Source organism: Xenopus laevis, chromosome 2L (assembly GCF_017654675.1).
Source record: "Xenopus laevis strain J_2021 chromosome 2L, Xenopus_laevis_v10.1, whole genome shotgun sequence".
In the NCBI taxonomy this organism is placed as follows: Eukaryota; Metazoa; Chordata; class Amphibia; order Anura; family Pipidae; genus Xenopus; species Xenopus laevis.
In genome coordinates this window covers 97,277,583-97,291,867 of record NC_054373.1, presented here as the reverse complement: position 1 = coordinate 97,291,867, position 14,285 = coordinate 97,277,583, and the positions used below count along the sequence as shown (strand labels likewise).

General features: G+C 38.5%; 1 protein-coding gene across 1 annotated transcript; it reads right to left on the bottom strand.

Moving 5' to 3' along the window:
* Positions 1–2,292: 2,292 nt before the first annotated feature.
* LOC108707516 (uncharacterized protein PF11_0207-like) lies at positions 2,293–12,868 on the bottom strand. Its single transcript, XM_041582231.1, has 8 exons — positions 12,656–12,868; positions 11,180–11,219; positions 7,432–7,498; positions 6,118–6,292; positions 5,954–6,016; positions 4,558–4,629; positions 3,234–3,290; positions 2,293–2,489 (listed from the first exon to the last, which is right to left on the bottom strand). Exons 2-7 carry the CDS (start codon positions 11,211–11,213, stop codon positions 3,237–3,239), a joined length of 465 nt encoding a protein of 154 aa, XP_041438165.1. The 5' UTR covers positions 11,214–11,219; positions 12,656–12,868; the 3' UTR covers positions 2,293–2,489; positions 3,234–3,236.
* Between the last annotated feature and the right edge of the window lie 1,417 nt (positions 12,869–14,285).

Here is a 14,285-nt window from a genome sequence, read left to right as displayed (position 1 = left end):
GGGAGCCAGTGAAGGAACATGCATATGGGAGCAGCTGATGCTGAGCGGCGAGCTAAATGAATGAGTCTAGCGGCTGCGTTTAGAACAGATTGGAGTTGTGAAAGGTGACTTGTTGGAATACCTGTGAGGAGTAAGTTGCAGTAATCAAGGCGGGAGATGATGAGAGACTGAATCAGTGTTTTCGTTGATTCTGAACTGAGATATGGTCATATTCGAGCAATGTTGCGCAGTTGAATACAGCAAGATTTTGCAAGTGTTTGAATGTGTGGTGAAAAAGACAGATGTGAGTCTAAGATAACTCCTAGGCAGCGTGCCTGTGTGGTGGAATGAAAGGTGGTGTTGTTTACGGTGAGTGATATCTGAGGGACAGGGGAAGATCTTGGAGGAAATATAATGAGTTCTGTTTTTGAAAGGTTCAGTTTCAGGTGGCGCTGTGACATCCAGGAGGAGACAGCAGAGACACAGTCTGTGACTTGGGAAAGGACAGAATTAGAAAGATCAGGAGTAGACAAGTAGAGTTGGGTGTCATCAGCATAAAGGTGATACTGAAGTCCAAATGACTGAATAAGTTTTCCTAGTGATGTTGTATAGAGCGAGAACAGCAGGGGGCCAAGAACAGAGCCTTGAGGAACTCCAACAGAGAGTGGGAAAGTCGTAGAAGTAAAGTAAAGCTCCCCATAGACGCGATGATTCTTCTTGCTGAACGACCGATTTTAGGGAAGCCCGACCAATCCTTCGAAATTATCGTGCGGTTAGTGGTATTCGTACGATTGTTCTGAGAAGATCGTGGTCTCACGATCAGGATCTGATCTTTTAAAAATCTCAACATCTATGGCCAGCTTTAGAGAAGGAAACTTTAAAGGAACGGTCAGACAGATAAGATGTAAACCATGAAAGAGCAGTGTCCCGAATGCCAGATGAGTGTAGAATGTCAAGGAGGAGTGTGTGGTCAACTGTATCAAAGGCTGCAGAGAGATCTAGAAGGATTAGAATGGAATAGTGACCTTTAGACTTTGACAATAGAAGATCATTGGTTACTTTGGTGAGTGCAGTTTCAGTCGAGTGTGATGGGCAGAAGCCAGATTGCAAGGGGTTGAAGAGGGAGTTGTGAGTGAGATGCTGGATCAGGCATTTGTAAACAAGCCTTTCTAGTAATTTGGATGTGAATGGAAGAAGGGAGACCGGTCGATAGTTAGTGGGAGAGCTGGGATCAAGGGAAGGTTTTTTGAGGATAGGAGTGATTAGTGCTTGTTTGTATAATGATGGAAAGGTACCAGTAGAGAGTGAAAGATTAAATAGGTGGGTAAGTGCAGGAGAGAGTGTATCAGAGATTGGGTGGAGGAGGCAAGAAGGTATGGGGTCGAGGGAACAGGTCGTGGGTTTTGAGCAGGCTAGAAGTTTGCTAACTTCATCTAGAGTTGCAGGGGTGAAGGAGTGCAAAGTAGATGTGAGTGGACTGCACGTTGGTCTGAGATTGTTGTCGGACGGTATGCTCAGCCTAATGAGATCGATTTTTTCATTAAAGAAATGAGCCAGGTCTTGGGCGGTAACATTAATAGGTGAAGGGGGTGGAGTGAGTTAAATGTGGCAAACAGCTGCTGTGGTTTGGAGGACATAGTAGATATTAGAGAAAAGAAGTATTGTTCCACCATAACACAGCTAACCTATATTACGAAAGCTTGTACACATACTTATTCAAGCATTCAAGCTTATATCGATATTAGGGACATAAATGATGGCTGAAAACTATGCATACTGAGTGGGAATGGTTATACATACTGCCCAAACAGACTGCATCAAGGGGGGGACATACTACTGCTCAAGTCTGGACTGCGACCCCAAAAAATGCTTGATCATTTCCAGTACACAAAGGCCCAAAGAGCCCCCCACCAGCCAGATAAATATATTGACCGTCTATGGCATCTTATAGAAGCCTCTATGGCATTTGCCAGAACCCACAGATTGCTAGTCAGTGCCTGCTACTGCTAGGCATCCTATAAAGGTAATGTTTATTAATGTTATATGAAATATAATGTCCGAAGCATCAACCTCACTTTATCTCAGGATGTAGTCTATTCTGCTGGATTGGGCCCCACTTGGGAGCTGCCCCTAAATTTGGCAATCCTAAAAAAACTGTCCTGACTGTGAGGTATCCCAAATGGATTGTGCTGATTCCAACACTGCTATTTATTGTGTCAGACACATTATTTTTTCCCTGTGTGATAAATATAGATGATGTTGTAGGGTGCGTTATGGTATGTTCTGAATTAAATGAAAGGATTGTTTAAGGCCTTTTATTTGTTAAATGTTTTAATAGTTTAATGTTACATGCAATAGAATGTATTATAAACAACTTAAGTCATGCTGGACCCGGGTCTGATAGGATCTCTAAGTTGTTTCCTTCTTCCTGCACAGCTTGTAGATTTTTAAAGCATTGAACAGAAACCATGTCCTTTCTCTTTTCTGACTTTTAGATAACGTGGTTCATCCTAGAGGAAATAAAATAGCTTTATAAAGATACATGGTGACCATTCTGTGGATAGATTGCATTTGGGTTAGCCTTAAAAATATACCTGCCCTGGTAGTCCAGAGCAGGTTGTAATCATAAGGATCACTGTCTGATGTTGGTTTGCACTCAGATCACAAATTATTTGCAATGTGACAGTTTAAATTGCCATCAAACAGGCATTAGGTTCAAGAAAATTCACAGTGGCTTTGGCGAGGTTGATACAGTGGCGTAACTAGGGGACCACGGGTCTTGGTAAAAAACTGCACCCAGTCCCCCCCAAGTCTGCTGTACACCTGGGACCCATATGCATGCTCTTATCATTGGATCTTCTTGTAGCATGCTTGATGACTTTGGTGGGCCCTACTGGAATGGGGGGGGGCTGTTATTTATCTAATCACAGTTGGTCTGAATTTCCCATCAGTTTCTCTATATATCATAAAGACCCAGGGGATTAAAGGTGGCCATAAAAGGGCAGATTTTGTTGGTGCTTTGAGAACAATATTATTGGTCACAATCTTAATGATCATTTGCCACCCATTTGCCACTCAAATCTAAAGTTTATACTGGTCTATTGCTTTGCATCTATGGGGATTATTTCTCATTCTGATAAGGCTCTGTTCCAGCAAAAAACAACTTTCAGGCTGAATCATTGAGTTGTAATAAATATCACACAAAATTAGGATATTATTATTATCATATGTTAATATGCAATTCTTGTACTTACATTTTATACAGGTTGGCTGTTATGACAAGCCAGTTTTTTGGCATGTGCAAGCTTCTCCTGTAAAAGAACATACGTTTGATGGTGAGATAAACTGTTGTCAGAGGTATAACTACAGAGGATGCAGACCCTGCGACTGCAGGGGGGCCCAGGGATATACGAGGCCCTATGAGGCCATAATTAATGAGAAATTTCAACATATATTTGTAAAAAAGGACAGCCTCTGGATTTGTTGAGGGCCCTAAAATTGATTTGCTGGTGGTGTTTTTGGCAAAAGGGAGCACCAGCCCAATATCTTAGATAAGTGATTATAACCATTGCAGCGCACATAATTTGCATAATTTGTTATGCATTTTCCTCCTTCTTTCACACAGCTAAGTTGTGGTTGGCACACAGCACAATAGTTATCTGGTTAGGACTGCTCATTACATTGAAGTGACATTTTGCTGTGTGATCTACATGTATGTATCATGCTGGGCTTGACCTTATGATAATGTTGATGTTTTTCAAACCTCCCTAGACCTGCAAGTGAATCTCTTACAAGGAAGTTGGCCTTACAGTTTCAGAAACATGGAAATATCCTCATCCTATCTATATATATAATAAAATGTAATATATTTAAATTATATTTTGAATTATTATAAGCTTTTTTTAGCAGAGCCTTCTTTATCTCTTTTATCAGAATTAGCTATTTTTGTACAGAATTATGTATGTGCCTATTTAATGTGGAATATACTGGCACTTTATAAATATGTGTTAATAATAATAATTAATAGCTATGCATACCCAAATAGTCTGTGATATTTACTCTTGTGACTCCACAGAGGATTATGCAAAACATTTTCTGCACACAAGTCATTGGATATGGTACTCTACTGGACAAGCAGTGTTTTCCACATTACTGCCCTTCCAATTACCTAGTGAATTTCTACTGAATGAGTCAAATGTACTCAGATCTTCCCCGTCATCCAGGATCTCTAAAAAACCAATATATTTATTTAAAATCGCACTTAAAATCGCCCGCGTATTTCTACCCTTATGCCCTACTTATTTCTAAAACTACTACTCTGCTACTACTATGTCAGGTGCAATAAATTGAGTAAATGTGAAGGCCAGAGCTTATGAAAAATTGACTACAGTCATTGAATAGACGCAATCACTAAATACTAAATGTTTTACATTCTTGTGTTTTTTTGTTGGATAAAATATCTGACAAAAGTTTACTTTTTATAATTGTTTTGTATCAAATAAACTATTATATGATTGTTGTAATTAAATTATTTATACATACCAAGAGAACACAGCAAAACCTACATTAGATTCTTACCTTAATTTGCCTGATTTCTTCTCTAATCTCAGAGAGATGCATTTCTTCTGTTTGCTCTAAAATAGTATTTACCTGTTAAAACAAAGAAATACGGCTTTTAAAAAGGGTAACAATTAAGTAAGGAGAGACAGGAAATACCTGCCACTGCTCCCATGAATACATTGTGTTATTCAGCTCTTGCACGATACCTTTCCCCCTACTTTGAGGCTTACCACCTGCACTTTGGCCTGTGTTCCCTCAGTACAGTACAGGCTGCATGCATGCTGGGATTGCATTGGTGAGGGGTATTTATAACAAAATCATATTTAAAAGGCTTTTTTAAACGTCTTCTTTTTATGACTTACTGCCTCCTTTTTTGTTAACCTTCCAACACTTTTTACAGTTCATTTGGTTTCAGATAGTTCACCAGAAATAAAGATTTTTTTTTTCAATTACTTTCTATTTTCTGTTTTTGATAAATTTTCTACTATTGAATTTAAAGTTTCATTTTTCACCTTCTTTTGTCTTTCTAAAGCAGCTCTGGGAAGGGGGGTTGTTGACTCTGTAAACCAGGGATCCCCAGCCTTTAGAATTCGTGAGCAACATTCTGAAGTAAATGGAGTTGGATCACTGAGCTGCCTGACTGAAACACCAGAGACAGAAAGATTTACCGTACCTTTAAACTGCAATTTTGGAAAAACGTTAAAAAAAAAAAATAGAAAGCAATTGAAAAAAAGTCTTCATATTTCTTTAAATAAATATTGTTCCCTACTCAGTGGCAGGGTTTTGGTGATTTACCTACTTCATTTAGTTATTTACTTTTTGGCAGTAAAATACTGCAACTTGGGCACCTATATAGAAGACGATACATCAGGCTGACTATTATGTGTGTGTCCACTACAGAGATGACCAGGGCCTTTTTGCCCCTCTTATGTTGTCCACCCCCTTCTTTTATCTCTTTGGATTGTCAAGCTGCTATACTATTCAAGAATGTTCTATTACACATTTTTGTCCTACAGCAGGAACAGCCTTGCAGTTCCCACAATGCCTCACATGTTCTGTGAATTACTTACCAGTAAAAAAAGATGAATCACAGAAGTTTACAAGGCATTGTGGGAAATAGTGTCTTGGCTGCAAGAGATCTGACTCTGAATACTACTACTTTCAATCGTATTTGTAGTCATGCTTAGTAGTACAGTATGGCAGATACTGCTATGAATAGCAATTACATTTACAAATAGGTTAAAATCATTGAATATATATATATAAAAGTTGATTAGAATTTAATTTGCCTTTATTATGCAAAGTGTTATTTTTTAATTTATACCCCATATATGTGTTCTATAATGAGTTCTGAAAGTGTGCCAGAAAATTTTAGTCCATAAATATGTACAGCCAATAAGTAGGTTTATGGCACCTGTGTACATAACCTCTCTCTGTATTCTTCAAGTGAATTGGATACTTGAGAAGCTCTCTTATTCTGTAAATGGGAAAAAAATATTTTAGTATGTATTGGTGTATATATAGATATAGAAAGATTAGTGGAAATAAGAAATGTGCAACTGCAGCAGATCTCCCTACCAGGAAAGTGTTGTTTTTAACTAGTCTTTCTTTGGTGTCTTGTGAAGATTCCAGGCCCCTAAGGATTCTCAATATCTGGACTGCAACTTCAAGCGGCAGATCGTGTCCCTCCTCCCACCTGCTTAGTTTGTTCCGAAAGTAAGCCATAAATTGGATGTAAGATGGAGAGGGTGATCTTAAAACAGAAAAGATCAGTTAAATGACTATAAGTAAAGTGTATTTATAGGATATTAGAAATATTATAGAAATTAGTAATACTCTACAAGAGTGTATTGCTTCTCAGAGTCCCTTTATGAGTACACCATGCCTCTCTAACGCTATATACTTGCCTTCTCTTCTACTTAACCATTCCATCCTGTATTTTTATAATCCCTTTTCATGAAACCCACAGATGTTTTTTTTTCTCTCCATCCACTGATCTGTCATGGATCTTTGTTTTTCTGTCTGAAAATCCATCCTAGCTTAAGCCACAATACTGGCAGGTTAGTGTCAGTTGCCCTACATTTAGGGGCATATTTATCAATATTGGAGACAAACTTAGTGGTGATGTTGTCCATAGCAACAATCAGCTTTTGTTGGAACTTGAAGGCGACTATTCAAATCGAATTGCTGGTCGGTCGCTATGGATAACATCACCGATGATTTTTGACTCCAATGTTAATAAATATGCCCCTTAGCCAATCATTTTTCTCCCATTCTGCACCCACCCTCTAAACTGTGTCTCCAATGACACATCAGACAGTCTCCAACAAGATGCAGGATTTAAATGCTATAGCTCAATAAGTAGAAACAAGTTATACATAGAGATGAGACTAAATTATATTCCCAAACCTTGAATTCACAGTGCCAATAAATAGTCCTTTCAGATTTAAACAAATGAGGCAGGTAACTGCTAGACTAATACAGCGCAATGTTATAGTTGCCAATCACTGACTAAAGGTGGCCTTATACATAGAGATCCGCTATACATCGAGATCCGTGAGTGGATTTCACCCTGATATGCCTACCTTCAAGGTGGGCGATATCGGGATGATCCGATCGTGGGCCCTAGTGCCCAATGATCAGATCATAATGAAAGCAATACGGGCGGTCGAAACGTTGGACCACATCAACGATCGACATCTGGCAGACTTTCGGCCAGATATCAATCGGGGGAATCCCGTCGGAGGCCGACTTGGTTTGTCAGCAGCTTTTATCGGCCCGTATATGGCCAGATACCTAAAAGACAACACTTATATGAGCCCTGTAGTCTAGACACAAAAATCAGAATCTTTTATATGTTACTCCTTCTAAAAGTCCAAATGTTTGGCTTACTTGCAGTCATTTTCAGACTCTTCTTTGTCTTCATCCTCACTGTCATTTTCTCCAATGTAGAAACACACTAAGACAGGAAAACAGAATATTTAACAGCAAATATGCCCAATAATCATTATTACCACTGATGTCCAGTTTGTGCTTGAGATAAACTCCCATGCATAAAAGCAGGGTATATAGAGCATATAGAGGCTTTTGTGTTATTCAACAATTCTTTGGTGCCTTTTGAAGATTTCAAGGCCCTATGATTCTCAATATCTGGTCTGCAACTTCAAGAGCCAGATCACGCTTATCCACCCACCTACTTAGTTTCTTCCAAAAGTATGCCATAAATAGAAATAGTAAAATCACATAAAACATGTAGTCATATAGAGGCTTGTCCATTTCAGTATATCTTGGATGTAATTTATATTACATCTTTTGTATATTTTATAGTATAACCACTATTCCCATCTAATCACAATTCCAATATTAATCAGGGCTGCTCCTGCCATGAGGCAAGGTGAGAACTTTGCCTCAGGCGGCACAGAGCGGCCAGGTACCAGGGATGGCAAAAAGCCGCATCTGGTAACTTTAAGAGCCAAATTTCGGTTTTTTAAAATGGAAATTTGGCTCTGCTAATGCAGCAAACACAATAACCCTCACTGCACTAGCGATGCGGCCCCTCGGCAGCCTCTGAAATGCCCCTGGTAATAAGGGTTAAATTTCACCTGTTTTAATACTTGATTTGGTAATGGAGGTAAATCTAGCTGAGGCCCAATGCTCTCAATTACACCTTAAGGGGAATACTGGGAATTTTATCATAACAAACAGTAGATCACATAGTATACGGATAAGGATAAGGTGCATATGGAGCAGGCCTCAAAGTCCAATATATGTCACTCATTGTCACAATATTAGCATTCCTTTTTAGAGACACCCTGAAAGCTTAGCAGAATGTGAGCATAAAGAAGGGCAAATCTGGAAATCTGTAAGGTAGATCCGTGTGAAGTAAAAATGCAGCAGTGGAGAAACTACCTATTAGAGTAACTGGTAAAATATAAGTTGCCAAATTGTAAAACTGCATTACCCTAGGTTCAGGACAAAGCTGTGAATGGAGGCCACCCCCAAGATCAGTTAGGGTGAAATTCAGGGGAGCATGATTTTTTGCTGTCCTAGATTTCTTAATAAACCCCACTGGAAGACAAACGGGCTAGTTAGTCTCCTCTGATACAAGAGTTAAAAATACAGCACCATGAATGTACAGTAGCTAATCTTATTATAATTTTGCTACATATGGGGCCCCACAAAGCACAGCTCCAAGAAGCAGTTCATGGATGGTGGGATGAGAAAATGTATTATACAATTTGAGGAAAAATGTATTTGCTATTCTAGATATCTTTGTAAGTATACTCTTTTGATTTATTCAACATTTTTTAAATATATCATTAGCTTTAAAAAAAAGCAGGAACTCCAAAAGTGACTGAAGTGACTGTGAACCACTGTGATAAACAGCCCCGAATCAACACAGTAATCAGAATTCAGAACTCTTAGCAAGTGATGGCATGGTGAGAACACAAACAGTTAACATCAATGGCTGCCTACTGTTCACTCAATTAACACCACACAAAGCACCACACTCAAAATCACATCTATATGCAAATAAGTAGACCTCATTTTAGACATGAGGGCTTATTTAGTATACAAGTGCAAAAAAAGTTTCAATGTTACTCACAATGCATGCAGACAGTGTGTACAGAACCAGGGCGGGAACTAGGGGTAGGCAGAGTAGGCAGATGCCTCTGGCGCAAAGCTAGGGAGGCTCCAGGCACATAAAGTCCTCTGTCTCCTACCCCTAGTCCGGTCCCCTCATGCCGCTTTGGCAGATTTGTGCGTCCTTCCTTTTCGCGCATGCATGCCCACTTGCTTGCGTCCTATTCGCGAGTGTGCACACCTATTGAGCATTGCGACCGGCCAGGTTGCCTAGGGCACCTGGCCGGTCTGGCCCTACACAGAACTATAACTCTCTGTACCATAAATAGCTTTTAACACAAAATTATGAAGTATGCTTTAATTATGATAGAATGAATTTATATATATATATATATATATATTTTTTTTTTTTTAGTTGTCCACAGTTATCATTAGTAACACACTATATGGTGTGCAGACTAGTAGCTCAGTGGCTTTAAAGGTTTAAAGGGCATGTAAATGCAAAAAAATAAAATCCCATTTTTACTTTAATGAAAAAGAAACCTATCTCCAATATACTTTAATTAAAAAATGTGTACCGTTTTTTTAAGAAACCTGACTGTTTGTAGTGAAATTCTCCCTTCATTTACTGCTGTGGATAGGAATTGTCAGATGGTCCCTAAACTGCTCTGCCAGGAAACAATCATACTTATGAACAGCAGGTGGAGCCCCTGCCTTACTTCCCAGCCATGCAAAACTCAAGCAGCTTTGTTTATGACGATCCCTAAGCAGCCCAGACCACACTGAGCATGTGCACAGTCTTGATCTTGCAAAGATGTTTAACAAAGTTACAAGATGGTGACCCCCCCTGTAGCCAACTTTAAAAGCATAAATCATTTGTTTGATTAGGCTTGTGTTGCAGTAAGTTCATGTTTATATTTAGTATACAAAATACAGCATTTCTAGCCTTATTCTATTTTAGACTTTACTTTCCCTTTAATTCAATTGACCATTCCTGCACATACACAACAATCTCCTGCTCTCTACTTGCTTGCCCCCCCCCCAAAATGCACAAGAAAAGTCAGCAGCACCTTAGTGAAGTAAGTGCAATTGCTCTATTTTTCGTTCCCTAAACAATGCCCTAAACTGCTCTTACTCCTCCCTCTCCCCATAGAAAAGCAAAATCAGTATCTCGTCCCTTACTTTATCATTCTTCACTCACAAGTTTAGATGTGCAGGGGGAGGAAAGGGGATTTGATAAGGAAAGAGCAGAGCTTTAACATTCCCACATGCTTTTCTGGGGGGGGGGAGAACAGTAGATTTGTCTGTGTCTCAGCGAACAAAGAAGGAAGCCTGCACAGTACCTTTCTGTCTGAGTAGGATTGGAAAACAGTTTAGGATTGACAGCAGTAACAGCCCATGAGCATGAAGGCAGACCTGTCAATCAAATTTATAAGACTCCGACGCAGAGCCTGCCAGAGGCCAGGTAGGAGAGCAGCAGCTGGTAGGACCAGTTAATACATTATATTTAAAGGATTGAATAACGTCATGCAATGATTCATTTTGATAATTTTTAATTTCACAATAGTTCCCCTTTAAGCAGTTCTTCTATCATGTCTGACCGGCTGACAAAAAACATTTTCTAGCATATCCTACTTAGGTGAAAAATGTTATGTACTGAAATAAGGCTTAAGCAATATAGTACAAGTATGGCATATGTTATCTGGAAACCCATTATCCAGAAAGCTTAGAATTATGGGAAGACCATCTACCATAGACTCCATTTTTATCAAATAGTTAATTTTTTTTATAAATCCTTTCCTTTTTCCCTGTAATAAGAAAACAGTACCTTGTACGTGATCCAAACTAAGATATAATTAATCCTTATTGGAGGCAAAATAATCCCACTGGGTTTAATTAATGTTTAAATGATTTTTAGTAGACAATGCATGGAGATCCAAATTATGGAAAGACCCATTGTCCGGAAACCTCAGGTCCTATGCATTCTGGATAACAGGTCCAATACCTGTACATTTATAGAGCTGTAAAACTAAACTGTACACATAGTCTTTATTACCTTTATTTGTACAGTCTGAATCATCTGTAGACATATTGAACTATAATAAAGAAAAGAAATAAGATTTATTTATAAAAACCCACAATAACTTACATTAAAATGAAAACAATTTGTTACACTCGAACGGAACCTACATGACCTGGTGCCCCACAGCAGTGATGTAAGTTGCCCATAAGATGCCAAAAGACTGGACATTATTTGTGTCAGTACTTAAAATATATTTAACAATTAACACTTGGTATAAAAGCAAGTTATCTACAGTTATCTAAGGTTAAGAACATTTCATAGGTTGTTAAATAATACAATAATATTTTAATTTTATTTTAGAAACTTAACAAATGAGTATGATAAAACATTTGTATTCAACAACACTACAATACCGTATTTTATTTTGGAGCTCTACTGACAAAGATAAATAAGGAACCAAAGAGTTTACCGTTTAATAAAAGTAAAATCATAAACATTTACAAACACTTTTCATTGCATGTTATTTGAATGAAAAACAGGCATTATTGAGCAGTATATGTGTTGACTATTTTGTGTAATTGCGGAAGCCATCACTGACACTGCTGGGGACAAAGAGGTATATGAGGATTTGTGGGGCACTGACTTTTAGTATGTTGTAGAATAGCCAATACTTATAATTTTACAATTGGTCTTCATTTTTTAATTAATATCTTTTTTCTGAATCTTTCAAGCTTTCAAATAGGGGTCCCTGACCTTGGCAGCCAAAAACCATTGCTCCTTGAGATTACAGTTTCATTGTTGTTGTTACTTTGTATTATTTATTGTTTCATTTAGACCCTCTCCAATTCATATTCAAGTTTCTCAATCAAACCACTGCCTGGTAGCTAGGATGATTTGGAACATAGCAACCAGATAGATGCTAACATTTCAAACTGGAAAACTGCTGAACAAAAAGCTATATAATTTTAAAAAAGCACACATAATAAAAAAATTAATACCAATTTCAAATTGTCTCAGAAAAACACTCTCGTTATTTTGAAGACAGACTTCCCCTTTAAGGTAAATTGCTTAAATAATATGCTGCAGGGGCCATTAACTTCTATGCTACTGCTATCCGGCCATCTTTATCCATTAACGAACAGTTTCTATACCAGAACTGTAGAACCAGTGGCCCTGACAGGGATTGTTATGACCTACACACTGACCAATATTCCATAGAGTTCTTGCATGATATTAACATTAACATTAAAAAAACATTTGGCATATGAAACTTTGGCTCACTCTATGGAATAAGTCTTCCAGCACTGATGTATACCAACGTGTGGAAATGTAGCTGCTACACTGAGAATCCAGAGACCCCCCACACACACACACACGCACCATTAATGCAAAAACTGCTTGTTCCTTGTCCATTAACATATATTTTGTATTTTAACATACATACAATATTGCAAAGAAAATCAATAATGATGGATATGATATTCATATAATGGATATGATAATCATTACCTTTTTATGATGTGCAGGCAGGAAGGAAAGCAACAAACAGAGGTTTAAGGAATCAGGCAGGAGAAAAAGCAGTGCAGGGTATTGATGGCATACTGTTCTTTTTTCCTATCAGTTCTTGGCCAGTCAGAACCTCTCAACCAAGAGTTGCAGTCCTGTTACCCAATAAGATCCCTCCTTATATTCCAGGTGAATTTTACATTGAAACTATGTCTCACTTTAATACTTTTGAGAAGGAGGAGGCAATGTTGTTAGACTTTGGCCTTAGTTGGTCTGGTCAATAAACAGGGAGGCAGTTAGTTATTACACCCTTATTTGTCTTTCTGTTTCAGAAGTGATTTACACAGGTCATTCTTCTCAGATATCGTTTGAAAGGAAATATGCATAATATGTTCTATTGAACAAATCTGCTTTAAATTATTATTTTTTTATGTTTTAAGAAATAGAGGCTTCAACTCTATCCCTACTTATGTTGGTACACATAACTAACAGGTCCAACAACCCAGGAATTAACTCCCTATGAAAGAGGTCTCTCCAGTTAGAAACCTTCCTTATCTCCCACTGTTATGTCACTGTGATGGGCCCTGGAGGGACACAGCAGATACCTCAGGCTCAGTGCAGTGATATTATAGAAATACTAGGACCTATTAATGGAATGATGTCCCAGTCAATGATATGACACAGGGATGCAATATTGATAGGGACTTTGGAGTTGTTGCTCCATGCATCCATAGTAACATAACAGCACTTTTGATAGCCAATCATTTTCTCTTTCAGGATCTTATATTATTCGAACCAGTCCAATACTCTTTTCTGTTGAGATACTGGATTGCATCTCTAAAATATAGGAGCAGGATTGTCTCTACCACAGGGACTAGAGTTTCATTTTATTATGGGTATTTTACCAAGCACTAGCATCCTTGAAAAAGGATTGTGATGCACCCATTATGACATCTACCTTTCATAAGTGAGCCATTCCCTCAAACCTTTATGTCAGCATCATTTTAACAACTGTTTCTTAACAGACAGCTGAGCTGTCATTGTCACTGTAGCTACCATTAACATGTACCCTAAAATAACATACCATTAACATGTACACTAAAATAATACAATTCAGTGGACTTGGAGGAGTAAGTCAGAGTCAGTTTACATTTAAGTTAAGTTTACTAACTAGAGTAGATTTTTAACACACATTTACTAGACTTGTATGATTATGGCATATTTTTTCAACCACATATAATACATGGTATTATGTATTGATTAAAACACACCCTTCAGTATCAGCAAACTGTAGTGTGTTAAGGGTGAGTGTAGCTGTGCAACAGTGCAAGACTTGGATAAGGTTTCCAAGTACAAAGGTTTGAGCATTTAGAGAGATGCATGTGAGCAGCGTTGGACTGGGTGCCTGAGGACCCCTCAGGGGCCCCTGCTGCTCTCTTGCTCCCCGCTGCCCACTCGCTCCCTCACTCACCCCCCCAGCCCCTTACTGCTCACTCCCCCCATGCGCACCTAGACTTTTCCAATTGGGGGATGGAGTACCTACAGGCAGGGATTGGGTCTAAGCTAGCGTTTTCCCAGTGCCCCACTGACCCAGTCTGACCCTGCAGGTGAATGCTGAACTGAACTTGACTTC

Bases quoted from the DNA above. Each gene is read 5' to 3' on its own strand.
- LOC108707516 (XM_041582231.1), bottom strand. From the start codon at position 11,213: ATGTCTACAGATGATTCAGACTGTACAAATAAAG. The intron at 6,293-7,431 runs GTAAGCCAAACA...TTCTGTTTTAAG, and splicing joins GAGTCTGAAAATGACTGCAA to ATCACCCTCTCCATCTTACA. The intron at 3,291-4,557 runs GTAAGAATCTAA...GTTCTTTTACAG, and splicing joins AAGAAATCAGGCAAATTAAG to GAGAAGCTTGCACATGCCAA.